This window comes from Solea solea, chromosome 2 (assembly GCF_958295425.1).
Source record: "Solea solea chromosome 2, fSolSol10.1, whole genome shotgun sequence".
Taxonomy (NCBI): domain Eukaryota; kingdom Metazoa; phylum Chordata; class Actinopteri; order Pleuronectiformes; family Soleidae; genus Solea; species Solea solea.
In genome coordinates, this window is record NC_081135.1 from 34,136,453 (window position 1) to 34,154,626 (window position 18,174).

The 18,174-nt window shown below is 40.2% G+C and overlaps 1 protein-coding gene across 1 annotated transcript; it reads left to right on the plus strand.

Annotated features, from left to right (window-relative positions):
• Positions 1-424: 424 nt before the first annotated feature.
• On the plus strand, positions 425-14,505 carry wdr75 (WD repeat domain 75). The gene is made up of 21 exons (XM_058623138.1): positions 425-551; positions 1,402-1,531; positions 2,345-2,410; positions 2,747-2,846; positions 3,263-3,387; positions 4,178-4,248; positions 4,395-4,511; positions 4,665-4,753; positions 4,846-5,004; positions 5,172-5,231; positions 5,796-5,911; positions 6,131-6,306; positions 6,444-6,601; positions 7,209-7,389; positions 10,058-10,152; positions 10,262-10,357; positions 11,275-11,444; positions 11,924-11,983; positions 12,458-12,601; positions 12,754-12,845; positions 13,715-14,505. The coding sequence occupies exons 1-21, from the start codon at positions 433-435 to the stop codon at positions 13,944-13,946; spliced, it is 2,556 nt and encodes an 851-aa protein (XP_058479121.1). The 5' UTR covers positions 425-432; the 3' UTR covers positions 13,947-14,505.
• The last annotated feature ends 3,669 nt before the right edge of the window (positions 14,506-18,174 follow it).

Consider the following 18,174-nt stretch of genomic DNA (forward strand, 5'->3'; position numbering starts at 1 on the left):
ATTTTCCTTGCGACTAAAATAATGTTGTGGCATTTTGTTGACAAAAACAAACAAGCAATAAATAAATCCAATTAAAAGTCAAAATAAACTGAATCAAAAGACCACTATTGCTCCATGGGTGAACGGAACTTAATGTCCTGTCCAGTTTATTGTCGTTTTGTGTGGTTTTATTGTCCAAAAAAAGAAACAACAAAAGAACAAAATAAGATAAGATATTCCTTTATTTATTCTGTTCTAAGTAACTGCCTTTCGATTAAATGTCATAAAAAGAGAGAGAACACGAAATGGGACAAAGGTAGTCCACCAATAATCCACCGATGTTTGACGAACAGCTTCATCTGGTGGAGAAATGTGGCAACAACAGAGAAAAGCCTGAGCGCACTGCGCCTCCAGTCCAGCAGGGAGCAGTACATCTCAGACTCTCCGTCTGTGATGTCGGAGTTGAAAGGTGACATCAGTGAAAACATGGTTGAACACGCAGGAATCCGCGTGGTTCACCGTGGTGGCAGTAAATTAAACTTTAGAGAGCCGGTCATAAGCAACGACTCCAGGTGAGTGTGTGGTTACAAACCGCTAATATTCAGGATTTGGTGGAAGACATTTTCGCGGCCTTTGGAGGTTTATTATGAGCTAAGGATGGGAGCGTTAGCTGTTAGCATTAGCAACACAAGGCTGTTGCCCTGGTCACTCAGACTGTTTATCAGTCTTATTTAAAGTGCCTCAAAGAGATATTTGAATAAAAGTATCTCACAAGAAATGACTTTGGTAGAAATTGAAGTCACTTTTTTATATAATATCACTTTAGTATATGTCTTAAATTATATGACGTGTACTGTACTTGAGTACCAAAAGTATTTATATAAAATATACTTGAGTTTTAGAAGTAAAAGTAATGATTGAGCCATGGTAGCTCAGTGGTAAGGCTCTGCTCGTCCTTGAGCAAGGCACTTAACCCCATGTGAAGCATGTGAATGGGTATGTAAGCTGTGTGAATGACAACGCAGAGCAGCTCATCAAGACTAGACAAGCTCTATATAAATACAGACCTACATTCTTCTGATTTTATTTGGTAGTAATGCATAACTTGTACATCGCACTTATGAGTAGCACTTTATAGTTTGGCGTATTTGAAGCACTTACTTTCTTCTAGCTCTTGTTTGTACCCAAATGTTGAAATGCACTTATTGTAAGTCGCTTTGGATAAAAGCGTCTGCTAAATGACAAGTAATGCAAAGTAACAAAGATAGAGGACGTGCAGTGGAGTAAAAGTCAAAGTTGCAAGAACAATATTAATAATAAATACTATTCAGTTTGTTTTACCTTTATCAGCAGCATCATTATTTACTTTGGCTACCATAAAAAACACATGTGTAAGTGTAAATGTGTTTCACGTCATGGCAGATTCCTCCTGTGCGCCTCGGGAGAATGTGTGAAAGTGTTCAGCACCTCCACAGAAGAGTGTCTCCATGACCTGCGTGGACACACCGACCTGGTGACAGGGTTACTGCTCAAACCCACCAACCACCTGCAGGTACGCGCTACTTACACTTGTCTTTTGCTGAAGTTTACCAGGTAGTGTTTACAAATATTATTGTCTACTTACAATTATCTTTTATGTCGAAGTGTCAGTGTGGTCTCTTAAATCTTATTTTGTCAGTGTACGTTAAATGGACAGCAAGTTTTGTCCCACTAATTTCCTGATGATGATAGCGGACCAAATAAACTGACCTTCTCTGTAAATAACTTCATTTATATAGAACTTTGCATTGAAGGCAGTGCAACTCAAAGTGCTTCACAGCATGAAAATATAATCAAAGAAAGCAACCCACTGTCCCCCATCCACCCAACAACTGTTTAAGCTGACAAATGGCTGGTATTATGTAAAAATAAAAATAATAATGCAGCAATGGAGTTGGGAAAGAAGATGCAAGAAAGGAGAAAAGGAAGAGAGGAAAGTAAGTGAGAAAACACTATCATGGAACTCACGCCTCTAGTACTTAAAATAAGTAAATAAATCAATGAATGAGGTGTGTGTGACCCTAAAATCAAATAAAAGAGTACAAACAAGTCATACATCTCAGGTAAAAGCCAGGCTAAAGTGGTGGGTCTTAAATTTGTTTTTAAAAATATATACATTACCTGCTGCCCTCGGGTCTTCAGGGAGGCTTATGTGTCATTTTAAAGATGTGTTACATTTCTGTTAATGTACTAATTTGGCCATGGCTCCTGGACATTTTGCATAATTTTCAAGGGCCTCAAACTTCTGATGTTTTTGGAAGCTCTGTTCTGCAGCACCCATTCCTCCCATTCCAGACTGAGTTTATGTGATTTTGTTGTGTTGCAGCTCTACTCCTGCTCAACAGATGGCACTGTCAGACTCTGGGACTTCACGGATGGTATCCTTATTAAGGTACAGCGCTTTACTGCTTGGTAGAAACATGGCTTTTCATTGTTAGTAACTCAGCAGTGAAGAAGTGTGATTCCTATGGTCATGAAAAACCTGCCACGTGCCAATCTGATTCACATACAGTATAACAAGGGATCACAACTATATATTGCATTAGGTAATTTCCCCCTTGTAGACATAAAATTTTTTTACTGTTTAATACAGACATTCTCGAGAAAACGTTATAAATATTCACACAAAGTCACTAAAAAGTTGTTGATAACTCAAGGAATTGTGTTACAAATAAGTATGACCCCCTGCTGCTGTTTCTGTGACATGTTTATACATGATTTCTTCCAGACTTATGTCATTGGATGCCCCATTTACTCCATCTATGCATCTGCGCACCATGAAGGAATCATCTTTATTGTGACACCCCCACTTGGTGACAAAAGATCTGGTGGGTGAAGTCGTATAATTGATGAGTCTGTGATATAAGTTGTCTTAACAGCCTCCAGAGACCTTATGAGCTTTGACTGGGAAAATGAAGGAGACAAGACCATTTTAATTTTGGTGACATATTTGTTTCTATAAGGTTTCACACCACTGCTTATAAAAGCCCACGATTGAGATGAAAAGCAGTCTTTATGCATTTATTTATTTAGTTTAATGATAGAAAGTCTTGTTTATTGGTATGTGGGGTCAGATCAGGGTGTAATGTAATGTTTTTGAACTCTACCTGTAGGTGGCAGCATATCCAAATACAAATCTCTCATCATGGCTTCAGCATGTGCTTAGGAGAAACTGGGTTGTAGGTCACTGGGTAAGACTGTGTAACTGACATATTTGTGTGTGTGTCTGTGTGTGTGCACACAGAGTTGTTCCAGCTGGTTGCTCTACATCTGCCGCAGAGCGGAGAACAGCTGGTAGAGGCCGGAGAGCTGTCTGCTGTGCTCAGTGATGTCAGCGCCAACCCAGCAACCATTGCCTTTGGCAGAGGGGTATGAACCAACACACCATGTTGGACTGTTACACTCCCAAAGCTGAAATTGATCCCCTGCATAGTTTGGTGAAGGTATCAAACAGGGCTGTGTAATGGCAAGAATTTGGTGATATGGATCATATCACTAAATGGATTTATTTTAAGAAAAAACTTTGATACAGCAATGTTGTATTCATCAACGATACAGTTTTCTTGTCTAGTAACAGGAGTGGAGGGGGAGGTCAAATATCCAAATGCCTGCTGATTAACTTGTGGTCAGGATTCAATTAAACACAAAACCATTGTCAGAAAACCACTGTCAAGAATATTTCCAGATAGATGCAGTCTTTCAAAGAACTGATGCAGTATAATGCCATGAATTATCGTGATATGTTAGTGAAATCGCTGTTTTGTTACACCCCTAGTATCAGCGAGACAATGGTTTGAATGTGTTTGGACTCTATCAGCTTTCCCTCTGCTGTGTTAAATTAAAACTACACCATAGCTAATATACCATGAATATGGTCCTGAAAGTACCAGTAAAATATGTTGGTAGAATAAATTTAATTAACTATATAGTTTCACATATAATGGCACACAGAGAGTGAGAGTCTTAAAATATCCAGAATACACATTTTCAGATGTGTATTCTGTATTGTAGATGAGTTGTGCTGCTCACAGACGCTGGCAAGACACTCACAGATGTTGGAGGTAACTGTGAGTGTAGTGCCATTTGCTTGATAAATAATGGGACAACTTCAATTTAAGGTAGTCACTGACCTCAAACACAAATGTTCTCATCCTCACAGGGGCAGTTTATTGCTTCAGCTAAAGGTTTGCAGCTGGAGGTCTACTTCTTCAAGAAGCAGAAACCATACAGGTGAGCCCCAGAGCATTAGTGACCAAGCATTAGAAGTGGAAAATGCATAAGATGCTCACTATACATTCTTCTTTTTCACATCAAAGCTATGTGGGGAAAAAAGTCATGAGAATGTTCACTAATGCCGTCCTCGTGTGGTTTGCTAGGTTTCCCCTCAAAGAAGACAACAAGAAGGGAGGAAAGAACACATTCACGTGTCTTGCCTGCCACCCAAAAGATGACTGCATCGCCACCGGGCATGAAGATGGCAAGATTCGCTTGTGGTGAGTGTGGGAAGAGCACGACCATGACATGTGTACACTCGCAGCCACGTGTTGATGATTTTGCACAGTATTTTGGGCTAAATATCTGCAGTCTTTTGGATGTTTGGTGAAGGTGAAACTTTGTTATTCTGACGACACTGTTTATCTTTTCAGGAGAAACATCAACCAGAAGAAGGAGTACACATACTCTACTCTGCACTGGCACCACAATGCTGTCAGCTCACTGTGCTTCACTCCAGAGGGTACTCCCACTTTGTTCCAACACCTTATTGGTTACTGAAAAAGCCTAGACCTGTGTTTTACTGTTGTTCTTCTGTTCTTCTGTTTTATCAAGGCACTAACTTGCTGAGCGGCGGTGTGGAGTCGGTGCTAGTCCAGTGGCGATACACCCAAGAGAACGAGAAGGACTTCCTGCCCCGTCTGGGAGCTGCCATCACACACATTACTGTCTCACCTGATGGAGCTCTGTTCTGTACCACACACAGTGACAACAGTAAGGACCATCATCCTGTAATATGCTCTTGGACGACACACAGTATAAATTAGGCCTTTACCATATACACATTTTGGGTATTTGAAGCCTTTGTGAGAAAGGTTGGAGGCAAAAATAGAAGATTTCAGTCTTAACAAAATGCTCACTCCTGTGTTTCCTTGTTGCAGAGATCACCATCATCCAGAGTTGTGTTAAAGTATCGTCCATCATTCAGGGCCTGGTCAAAGGTGAGGCAAATCTTGATTATAATAGAAGATACTTTCATTATCGATATTTTCAGCTCAACCAATAAACCCAAGTATGAGCAAATAATTAAGAGTGGAAAAATACAAAAATCACAAATGACAACAGACAGATTAAGGAACTCAAACAATCCAGCAGTGGTGGATTTTCAGTTTTGTTTACCCAGCTACGGAAGGATCACCATCAAAAATCCAGACTCCAGCTTTCTTTTTTCAGAGATAATTGTAATATTTGGTCGTGGTTTGTCTAGACGTGCAGAGGATTTCAACAAAAATGTGTTTCAGGAACGAATGACAGCCCTGAGTTTGAAAGAAAAATGTGTTTATTTAGTTGTTGCATCATTCTGTCACTAAGCAGAGAAAAGAAAAGGCAGATCAGGTTGTGGATCCTGCCAGATTAATCTGTGTGCATTCAAAGGAAGTCTAATCTACTTTGCATTTAAAGAAAGGCACTTGATCTTCGTCAATTCATGGGTGGATGTTAATAATGATTATAATTACTGCAATTATCATGAATAAAAAATGTGACTTGTTTCTGTTCTGGTGCAGGAGAAAGTGTCAAAACAGACTTGATGGTGGACCCACGCAGCAAAGCCATGGTGTTGAACGGAAAGCCAGGCCACCTGCAGTTTTACTCTCTCCACAGAGACAAACTGCTGTACAATGTAAGCACTAATCTGAGATTATCTGAACTGAGATTAAGATAATCACAGGCACCTCGAAACCGAGTTGATCATTTTTATAGACTTGATTCTATTACAGCTCCCTAGAATTGTACAAATATGTGTTTGTATTTGTTTCAACAAAAGGCACATTTGGAACACAGACAAATTCAGACTCTTGTGATCACATTAAATCAGCCTGACATCTTGTGTTGTGTGCAGCTGGACATCGTGCAACAGGAGTACATACATGAGGCCGGCCTGCAGCAGTTTGAGGTGGTCAAAGCGGCCTTCGACGCATCTGGAAAGTGGCTAGCAACAGTCGAAGAAAGAAAACAGAAGAGTGCTGAGTTGGAGCTTATGTTGAAACTGTGGGCATTTGATGAGCAAACGCAGAGGTACAGACGTCTGAAGTGGACTTGATATTTTAATATACTGATGTTCAGCCCAGTAATAATAAGTTTTAGTCATAATTTTCTTTTTGTTATTGAACCTGAACCCACCACCTTGAACTCTGCTTCCTGAACCATTACAGTTTTATGCTGAACACGACCATCTCGTCCCCACATGAGGCTCAGATTACAGCCATGTCCTTGTGCCACGTCACTGACAGCCAGACCACCATGCTGGTTTCCACCAGTAAGGATGGGCACTTCAAAGTCTGGCAGGTTGCTGCACCAGCCAACACAGAGGGTAAGAACACAGCCTCTGTTTCTGAAAGTCTGTTCTACCAGAAGGTCAGAGGTCAGCTGTGCCCTTTGATCTTGTTGTCTATCTCTGTTTCTGCATCTCTTATTTATGTTTTGCTTTGAGGAACACAGGAACGTTTACATGAGATTCCATGCATAACAATGAGCGGGTAACGTTAAGCAAGAGCGTAAATTACGTGATGTCTGGGAAATGCTAATTCCAAGGTCTCTGTCTCACCAAAGAAAATGACAAAGACTGGTTTGTCCAAGATCCCAAGGATCTGCAGAGCGCGTTGGACACAAGTTGCCCTCCCATTTTAAGCTGTTTTGGCACACTCAGTCCTTGAATTTAAGGAAATTGGTCCTGGAAAGTCTTTGAATTTGCTGTCAACCAAGGTGTGGGAACCATGCTTTAACTACTCCATATTAATCACAGCCTGGCATTTGTGTCACATGGTGGAAGTTTGAAGAACAATGAGTTTCCTAATCTTGAAGACATCAGAAAGAATCAAATTACTTTGTCAGTGCCAGGCTCCACCATTTTAGTTTTTCCAACCCGTCAATTATTTCTCTCTAACCTAACCCCCCCTCCTTTTGAACGGGCCCGGCAGATGAAGGTCCTTCCTGGTCGTGTGATTTTGTCGGATCCTATCACGGGCTGGTGCCGGCGTGCTGCTGTTTCTCAACCGATGGCTCTTTGCTGGCAGTCAGCTTCAAGGAGGTGGTGACTCTGTGGAGCCCGTCCTCCTGGGAGCTCCTGACTACACTGTCGCAGCCGCCTGGAGCAATCAGGTCAGTGCATGGACTCGCACACATACATATAAACATCAACATCACAAGAAGGGTGCCATAGCTTTGTTGTAGTCAAGATTTTTTAAATATTTTGAGTTCAAAAAACCTCTTTTAGCCTGTTAACAGAAGGGTCACCATGTATAAGCTGCGCCGGCCTCAGTTTATGCTATCTTAAGAACATGTTTGCCACTTTATTTTGTTGTTAGATAGTCTTTTCCAACTGGTATCTTAAGTTTATGTCGCTTTGAAAACCGCTCACCCCTCGCACCAAAGCCCATGTTCATGGTAGTGAGGGAAAATCTAATGAATTTCACATTGTGGCTGAACAACAAAAGTGTAGGCATGTAGTGACCGTTGCATATGCATAATTCACTGTTATTTGGCGTGGGAATCTGCTTCACTATGCACAGACTGCAAAAATCTTAATACAAATCAGCAAAAGTATTTTAGCTGAGTCATGTTTTTTGGAGAACAATTTTTGTGACACAGTTGGAGAACTATGTCTTTGAAATGACTCAGCACAAATGTGTTGTTAACAGCTTCATACGTTCATACATGGTCTTAAATCGCTGCATAGGACTAATATTGGTATTGGAAGATATTCAAGTTTGAATTATAATCACCGAGTGTTGTATTCAAAGCATTTAAAGTTCAGTACTCTCACAGTTGTGATGTAAGTATGGTTTGGTTAGTGATCACTGGTCATTTAAAAAAAAAAAAAGTGACAGAGTGTAAAGGTAACAATGAGAAATAGTTTGCTCTCATTTCCTATTTGTTAAAGAAATAACAACTCGTTCTGAGCAAACACATACAAATAGTAGTGTGAAAGCACAGAGGGAGAGATTGGGCAATCCGTTGGATGATGTCTTTTTGCTGTCGAGGTTTCTCAGTGGCAGAGGCCTTTAAGCAGTTAAGTAACATCAATGTCAAATGTTTTTCGAAACCGTATCAACTGGCTTTCTTGTAGACCTGTTGCTACTGATTCACTAACATTTGGGCATCTGTGACCTTGGTGAATGAGAATCTGTCACACTGGCCGAGGTGTGGGAGTGTGCTGTTTTTCTTTCTCAACAAAAAGCAGATGAAGAAGTGCTGCAGTTTCGCAATGTTGCTCGTGCTCGAGTTTCAAAAATGTTGACCACTGTCCCTCCTGCTGAAGAGGGGGCCGGTCAGGTCAACGAGGACACAAAACTGCTGCAATTTAGTTTTTATACCACTTCCTTATTAAGTGAGTTGGCAAAAAAAATGTGATGAGTTGCAGTGTTTGTTAAATGATGAGATTCATGTTAAGATTTTAGAATAAAGATGGAAACTTCTCCTCAAGGTCCCTTTGTTGACACAGTGTTAACAGAAGTCTCCTGGCAATCAGACGTTTATTTGCTTTACCCTCTTGAACAAATGAAAGCTTGTAGTAATAATGCGTGAAACCAACCGTCTGCCTCAACCTGGAAACTCAGTCTTAATAAAAAAACCTCTTCAAAGGAGGAGCAGACGTTTCCTGTGTAGTTTGGGAGCTGAACGTGAATGTTTGAGTGGAGTGTGGGTGGGGGGGACCTGGAAAATGCCGACAGTCAGCTGTTTTGACAGGTGCCTTGTGCCCATGAATATATACTGTAACTATCACATATGGATGAGTGAAGAGCAGGGTCAAGTGCTTCACCTTCAACCTCACCAACATTCCACTCTTTTCACGCAATGAAGTTCTGATGAATTGGATGCAGCGGACCTAAAGTCATTAATACATTTTTTACAGGATTGCTTTAAATCAGGGCTGACCAAACCTTTTTCTCTTGGATAACTTTGGGTCACACAGGCCAAAACACTTATTAACTTTTTTTTAGCTTTAATAGTTAAATTACAATTTTAGATTGTATGTTTCTGTCCCAAAACTTTTATTTTTCTAAAGTGCATTCCATTACATTACAAGTCAAAGTGCAGGTGACTTGGTTTTAACAGTCAGAAGAACTTGAACTACAATTTATTGCTAATTTTCTGCCTTCCGATTCTAGGAGTGTGTCAGTGTGCAGTGCTTCAGCTCACTCACTGACAGATTAAGAAAGTGTATTTAGGGCTGCAACTAACAATTATTTGCATTTTTTTCAAAATGAAAATGATTCAGTTTTAAAGAAAGAAGTGGCAAAGAAACTACCAAATATTCACTGAGAAATCAGGAAAAATTGTTTAAACACTCAAACCGATTAATCGACTATAAAACTAGTTGACTATTCATTTAGTAAATTGAATAATCGTGTAATTATTTCAGCCCTAAATGTATGAATTCTTAACAAAGATTTAATGGAGCAATTCCTTATTTAAAAAAAACAGCATAACTAGTAATATTATGACTCAATAACTTTAGCATACATTAATATTTTTTAAATATAGTATTTTTTTTTTCATTGTTTTTCTTTGAATATAAGACTGGTGGGCCCCACTTTGGTCAGCAGTTTGAAGTCTCAGTTTTGAATAGTGGATTACTGCTTCGTCTGTCACTGGTTCTCTGTGGAGTCCAGACTGTGCTTACATGTGCCCAACCACCAAAGAAATAAAGAACAGCTAATCCTGTGAAATATGTGTGGTGTGTGTGGAGCTGGGTGAATGTGAAGTACTGGAAGTTTTTTTTTTGTACAGTCACAGGGAAAATAAAGAGACATTGTTTCTCCCTCAGGGATCTTTGTTTTGGGCGACTAAGCTGTTCCAAGTATCTGCTGGGAACCACTGAAAACCGCCTGCTCTGCTGCTGGAACCTCCTCACCTGCTCCTGTGAGGCCACTTCTACATATTTTTACTTATTTAGTATTTATTCATAATTACAATGATACTTAACTCACTTTGTGTCTGTCTCCTGTCTGTCACCTGTCCTCGCCGTCAGTGGAATGGAGCACTACCATGGACATCAGCTTGCTGTTGGCCGACCCGCTCTCCGAGAACATAGTTGCCTTCTGCTGTCAGGATGAATGCACAGACTGTAAGTTTCAGACCTGGTGTCCAAATTCTACCTTCTTCCTAGTTGAAATCACATCTTAAACCACATGGAAATCACATATACATCTTTCTCCCAACATCACCTCATTTACACATTTGGATTTGTGGCTCCTGACTTGATAAAGTGTGGGTTATCAAGGGTTTTGTGTTATATCGGCATTTAATCCGCACAGAACCAGCGTTTAAGAAGCCCTAAAGTGATATTTCTGGGAAAACAAGTCGACTTAGAACAGTACCTTTACTCGGTAGGCGGGGTGTAGGCTGTGCTGGTGTGGAGGACATACTACAGCTCTTTCTTCCTGCAAAGTTTGATTTTGTCTCAACATAACATCAAGCTTTGTGTGAGAATAGACTGCGGGCGTGATGTTTTTCTGTCGCCCAATCAGCTGACTGTCATGGTTGGAGCCCTGACCACCCTGTACCATATGACATCATCATTTTCCTAAGGTTGCGTATTGGAAGTTACAAGAGTTTCCATCGAGTGGAACAGTTTGGTTCAGTACAGTAGTTTTTATTAGGAATTACCAGCCCCTATCATTCCATTGTTAAAGGCCTAGGCCCCATGTTTATAAATGTGGATGTGTACGTCAATAGTATTTTATAATTGGTCCACTAGATTGCCTTAGGCGACGGCTACAGCAGGCGGCAATGGCTGCAGTGTAATCTCACGGGGTAATGGCACCATTCTGAGTCATATCCATAGAAAGTGCTTGTTTTCCACCAATAAATGGTTTAGATTGTTATTTTCATGGCAAACAAAAAAGAACCAGATAGTATGTGTAAGTTCTGTTTCCGTGTGGATGAGGTCTTACATATTTGGGTTACCACAATAAATGTTATTTAGAATCCTTAAATGTGTTTCCTTTTGCTGATTTCAATTTTTGTCCCCTTCTCTTTCAGTGTTTGTGTTCAAGCCCAATGAGCCTCGGCCACTGTTTTCCCATAAGGCTGTGTGTTCAGGGAGGGTCACTCGAGCCGTCTTTGCCCCGAGAGAGGAGATGCTGGAGGGCTGCGAGGAGAGCAGCCAGTGGCTCAACCGCTCCCAGCTCTACTTCCTCACTCAGTACATGGTAAACACGAGATTTGCAGATTTACAGCAGTAAAGGACAGCTCAGAGGTTTTTATGGTGTTGTTGTAAAAACGCTGTTTGTCTTTTACCTTAGATGACATGACATGACATAGACTACACTGCGAGGCTGGTGACTGTTTTGTTGCAAACTCCACGGCCAAAGTTATAACCTGCTGGTTTTTAATCGATTGCACTTACAACAGGAGCTTTTGTGAGGTCGCACTGTTGCGTGGTGTCCAGGTCAAACCAAATGTCCTCAAAAAGCACTTTTTGTCCACATAACTTTGGTCTTTTAAGAGATATCAATGTCACACCTCTTTTATCAGTGTTTATGCCTTTTAAGTGAACATAAGTTTGAGCTAAATCTTTGGCCTTGTGTTTGTGCTTTCAGTGTCAACCAATCTAAACTGTTATAGAATTATACTTGTGCCATGTAACTTTGTTTATGTCGTTATTGACGTACGTGGCCTCTCCCTGCAGGACTTATTGACGTTTACCACCAAAGCAGAAGAGGACAGACTGATGGCTTCCAGCAAACAGGTACAGTCGCAGCTCGGCATCAGAGAGAGATGCACAAACGCTGGTCTATATTACATTTTACCAGGATGTTTGCAGCAGGTTTCTGAACTCTGATGACTGTACCCAAGTTAATAATAGTGAGCCAGTACTTCCACATGATTACCAAGAGACAAACAGTGAGCTGGACTGAGGCCTGTATCCAGTCGCCTCATGTGTTTCCCCCTGAAAGCACCAAAGAGGGCAAATGACAGTGAACGCCCACCTCATTGTGTTTAGCTAAAGTTACAGACACAAGCTGCAGCAGTAAACCGGGCATCTGTGAATCAGTTTTCCAGCCTCTGTCTTTTCTGACTCTCTCCTCTTCATCAAATGAAAACATCACTGCAAATGATTCACTTCTGCCTGTTTCCATTTTTTTTTTTTTATTAACATGGGACATTTCTTGTTGTCCTTGGTGTTAATTTATTTATTTTTTAATCCCCCCCCCCCTTCAAGCTTGTGATCAATGACAGTGTCGCCATGACGCCGTTCCGCCTGTTGCTGGGGAAACGGCAGCAGCAGCAGGAAAATCAAGACGCATTGAGTGGCCTGTCTGCAGAGAGGACACCTCTGCCACAGGCCTCTGCTGCTGTTAGAGAGGTCAGTATTTACCGCTCGCTAACACCTGGCGTCCATTTTGCTTGTTGAAGAAGTTGCGTATTAAGATTTTCAGACCTTTGTGAAACTGAAGATTATTATTTGTCAGTTTTTTACCTCCGTGTTTGACACTTTTCTTTCTTTCTTCCTCACAGCTTCTGCAGACTCCAGCCCACGTGCTGCCCTCCACCTCTTTGCTCTGCTCCATGTTTATAAATTCTCTGCTCGTCTCCAACTCAGAGCCCAGGTCAGTCGTGCACCGAGGCATCAAAAAAATTACCATCTGAATCATGAATGAATGTTGAGGTATCAGTCAATGAAATGACCAGGAAAAGAGTCACAACTGGAATGCATCATATCTATCGGCCACATTAACTGCACTGTCGCCACAACTTTTAAGCTTAACTTTCACCGGTGTTCAGAGCCAGACACGGTACCAGACAGGAAAAGGGTGCAATTTCAAATGAAGCCGCATGTAGAAAAATACCAATAGATTCACATCAACGATCCACTGCACACAACAGTAGTAAAGAAAAGAACATAATAACATATCACAAAAAAACAGCACAGCAGAAACATGCCCAGTCAGGTTGCTTCCTGTTTTTGACAAGGACTATTGTTTGGAGAGATGAAGTGATTATCTTTTTAATCAGAAAGAAAAAGAAAATGTCTCATGAACAGGTCGACAGGTTGATATAGGTTTGTTATCCAGCCAAAAAAATGTTTTCCCATCTCTGCAGTGTAGTATTTCCAGTACAAATAATGTGTAAATTAAATACTAAATACATGAAAGGTAATCAAAATACAACAAATAATTACTTTTCAATGGAAGAAGTAAATTAGGTGATATTTAATCAGTCAAGTTTGTTCTATCTCTACTTGTAGCAGAGTAAAGGAATGAAAATAAAAAGATTGAATGTCATCGTGACCTTGTTATTTTGTCTCATCACTGTTGACTCGACAAAAAAACACTGCTACACTTCTTGTCTGTTATGGCTCCAAAGATCCCTGGGAAACTTGAACTCGTTCTGCTCTTGTTTATCTCTGAAAAAATGTGCCGAGTCATGTTAACGTTTTTAGTTTTTCTCTCCCCCATGTTTGTTCTCATGGCTGCAGGGAGGAAAACAAAGATGTAGAGGAAATGGAGAGTGAGAAAGAGGAAGACGAAAGCGATTCAGAGGGGGAAATGGAATCCAGCACGAGACCCAAGACGGCATCACTTCCACAGGGAGTCGGGTCAGCAGAGACCACAGCTCCGTCTCTGACCAGAGCCCAGGTTAGGGAACTGAGGAGAGTGAAGAAACTCGACTACAGCTGGATCTCGGACGTCCTGGACACGTCAACGTGACCATGAGCTAAAAAAAAAACCCAGACTGACACGGTGTTGTTACAATGTTTCCACCACATTCATACCCATATTCTTTTTACCATTGAGTGATTTTCCAAACAAAGAAACACAAGTGTAAACAAATCTCTGCAAGGACAAAACAGAAACAGTCTCCAAACATTTAGAAGCAATTAGTACAAATCAGTTTTTTACAGATTTAAACAATAAACTCAGATTTCTCTGTAGAACTGCTGAGGTTCATGTGCGAGCAGCAGTTTTTCTTCTCGACTGTAGACTGAAGACTTGGACTTGTGCACTCTCTGACCATTAACCCTACTGTTTTCAAACCATTTCTGTGTGGCCCTGCTTTATGTTTGGTGTCCTGTTAGGATAAAAATAGACCGAAATTGACCTTTTCTAGCTGACTGCAGCAGAGCTTCCTGCGGGATTTGTCTCTTACTAACATACAGACTGATGATATTGCATTATATTAATTGGCCAATGATTACAAATTCAGAATTTTTGTCCTCAAATTTGATAAATGTTGCCGAGTCATTAAAAGGATATTTTTTCATCTAAAGGTTTTCTTCTTGTTGACCTGCTTCATATATTTTATATTTAGTTTATACATTATTTTCTATTGAAAATACAATAACATACAATACAGTAAAATGTAGATTTAAGAGAGATTAGTGTTGTTCCTTGACTGGGTACTGAAGTTAAGGAAATTTTAAACTGTTATATTTTATTAGATTGGAGGAAATGAAGAATAATTGATGCCCTAATATCTAAAAATCGATAGGCGACTAATCGAATTTGTTCAACTTATGCCCTTTGAAAAGCCTCCAGAATTATTATTATTACTTTTATAGTTGATTAATCAGTTTTTTTTTTTTATTTAAATTTTTTTTTTAAATTAACCCACACATAGGTGCAACCATGATAATTTGCTGTGGGAATAATGCACAACTCCTTATATGGACATCCTGGGGGTGTGTGTTTATAGGTTTTTTTTTTCCTTCTTCTCATAATCAAAGTTACGATTCATTTTATATCGCATTTTTAGTAGCAATAATTCTCACAAAACAGACATTTGAACTGTGACGTATTTCACAAATTGAATCCAATTTTAAACATTTTGAGTACTAATAATGGAACAAAGCAGCCTAAATGCTCTGCGTTCTAAGGGTTAATCGATTACTTATTTTGTCCATAACATATCTTGAGTTTATTTTAAACATTTGACGACAGAAAAGAAAACACAACCTCACCTGAATCTTTCAGACAAAGCTCCATTTGACCTTGAGCCAACTCTATTATGATACATCATGCGCTTCCATGTCGAAGGAGCTGCAGATTACGATTTTACTCTTTCTCCATTTCTCTTCCCCCGGAATAGGTTGGCCGTGGTTGTCAGGGAAGGGTTTAGTAAAGGGGAAAGGTTCTCCATTTGTCATAATCTCACTTATTCTTACACACTAAACCCTTAACTGGGACTTAAAAAAAAGAAACCCCGAACAAGATGCAACCCTCTCATTTTTTAGTTAAAAATGTTATTGGTTTTAATTGTTTATCAAAGCTAAATAAATATACATGAAATGAAGTCACTGAGCTTAACTTTTGTTCAGTCAGACAGAAAAATAAGTTTTTGCTCTGCTCTACACCATGGTTCTCAAACTGTGGCCCGTGTACCACCAGTGGTACGCAAGCTTGCTCTGGTTGGTACTTGCTGAGGAGTGCGTGGAACATGAAACGAATAACAAAATTATGAAAGGTTTAAAGAAGCACTGGTGTCGCTGACACGAGGCCGAGTTCGTTTGAGCCACGTTTCAAAGACGTTCGCCCACAGATCCCACTTTCATTTACTCATCCGTCACTATCACACACCTCTTTCTCTTCCAGAGTCCACAATGTGGCTTTTTTTCCATCGTAGATGCCGTGTGATCTCTCACACACTGTATGTGGGTGATGGTTGTATAAGTGGCTGGTGAACTCTGACACACATGTAACCGGTTTTCACACAGGATCAGGATTTGAATGTGAATGTGCCATCGTTAGCAGTTGCCGTGGCTGCATGTTTTTGATGTGACCGGTGAACTGTCGTCTGTGTCGCGAGGACTTTGAAATGAAAGCCTGACTTGTGAAGTCCTGAGTCAGCTGCGAGGGAACCGAAAAGCTCTCATTGTCCCCGTGTTTTGGACGAGATGGAACAATTTCTTCTCGAGTGTTTTTTTTCACTTCCTTTCTTCCATCAGCAGGACAAGATTACTGCTGATTTTTTTTTCTTCTCAATAATCTCAGCCTCGTGGGAGCTTTGGTGACCTAACTGGGTCAACCTATACTCTGTGTCCTTATCACCTCAGCTCTTTATCTGTCTCCACTTTTATGGAGCTCCAGCCTGTATCACGTCCAGCTCCAGTCGGTATCTTCTCATTTACTTCTCAGAAAGAACGAACAAATCAGTTCGTTGTCACTAAAACTCAACTACTGTTAAGTGTTTTTTTTTTTTGGTCGTAAAGCAAAGACAGAAACCCTGGACACTTGGAAGTGAGCAACGACGATACCCCTCACAGCCGTCACCGCGAGGTTTGCCGCTCAAACCAAACACGTGAGCACACGCAGGCCTCAGAGCAAACATGCACATTCACTGTTGGACTTCATGCTCCCTCTGTCTCTCTCTTACATGCAGCAGAAGTGATATCTCAACTGTAAGCACTTATCTGTGGTCCCAGTTCCTGTCTGTGGACGTTGGACTTTCACTAAGGTCGCTGACATTGGTGTGTGTGTGTGTGTGTGTGTCCGTGTGTCCGTGTGTCTGTGTCCGTGTCCCATATAGTCCTCATGGAGACTGAAACCTGGTCCAAATGGGGAAGAAGCTCATTTCTGAGGCACTGGTTAAGTTTAAGGCTAAGATTTTGAATTGTGGTCAAGGTCAAATTTATTTTGATAGCACTAATAAAATACACAAAAAGTAAGGTCACCAATTAAAAGCAAGGCAATGTCACTAAAAATAGAGAAGAAGCACTAAGACCCATTATGTAATAATAATAAGAAATAAGAAAGGACAAAAATTAACTGAAAACCTGCGTGCTGCATAATTCATACTTTATTTATAACCCAAACAAACAATTAAAAATAAAATCCAACAACATAAAGTAACGTAAAATAACATCAGTCGTGGCTTGAATTGGGGTTGGAAGAAGCAAAGCTTTCCCGCCACTGTCATTATCACAAACACACAATCAATACAACAAAGATAAACCCACACTGGCTATATTTTTATTATTGCAATTTCGACTCAAGTTATATAACTAATAATTTTTAGAACCCTCCTTCTCATTAAACACATTTTGAATGTTATCTGGTATATTGTTTTGAGGATAGCAGGTCAGTTTAATTGGTATTAAAAGGTTTTATTACCCCAGATTAAACACAGTAGCTCAGGTATTGTAATAACAGTCTTGTATAAAGTACTTAAAAGGGATACTTGAGGTAAAGTACAAGTATCTGACTGACCAGAAAATGACTTTGGATAGAAGTCATGCATTAATCAAGTTCACATTTTCCCACCAAAAAAAACAATGCAATAAGAAATAAGTGGAAAATGAATGATATAAGTTGTGATGATGACTTTCAGTGATGGTTTAAAAACAGAGTGCTTCATGGGTCTGCTCCCACCTACCTAAATGCTCTCCTAAAGGCTTGTGTTAACCCTCGACTACTCCGTTCATCAAAGGATTGTCGTTCTGTCCTAAATCCACCTCTGCACTCTCACCCTCTATCAGTCCACTCTTCCTATTTTCTTTAGTTGTTTTTCTATCATCGTTGTAAAAAAGATAGAGGAATTGAAAACAAACAAATATGTCGTCACCGACGAGTCTCGGAGCAAACAGGCCGCTCTGTGTCTTGTCAGCAGACTCGTACGTCCAGATCATCGCGTTCCAGACAGGACATACAGTAGAAATCCTCATGTGTCCACAACCCAAGTGAGAACATGAAACATGACACACACACACACACAAGACGGGTGATTGTGAAGGTTTTCTTTATTCAAAAAAAAAAAAGGAAATGTACAAGCAGAGCCAACATCCTTATATTGAATGGAGTGCGATTACTATGAAAATATGAATTTGATTTCTTTCATGATTTAGCTATAACACTGATGTGTTTACGTGTGTGACAGAAGATATACACAAATTTCAAACAATTTCCAGAACACGTTAACTCTAAGTATATAAAACACGTACAA

Excerpts from the sequence above, each read along its gene's own strand:
- wdr75 (XM_058623138.1), top strand. The coding sequence starts at position 433 with ATGTCGGAGTTGAAAGGTGACATCAGTGAAAACATGGTTGAACACGCA. Across the intron at positions 4,249-4,394 it reads AAGAAGCAGAAACCATACAG|GTTTCCCCTCAAAGAAGACA; the intron begins GTGAGCCCCAGA and ends GTGGTTTGCTAG. Across the intron at positions 10,153-10,261 it reads GAACCTCCTCACCTGCTCCT|TGGAATGGAGCACTACCATG; the intron begins GTGAGGCCACTT and ends CCTCGCCGTCAG.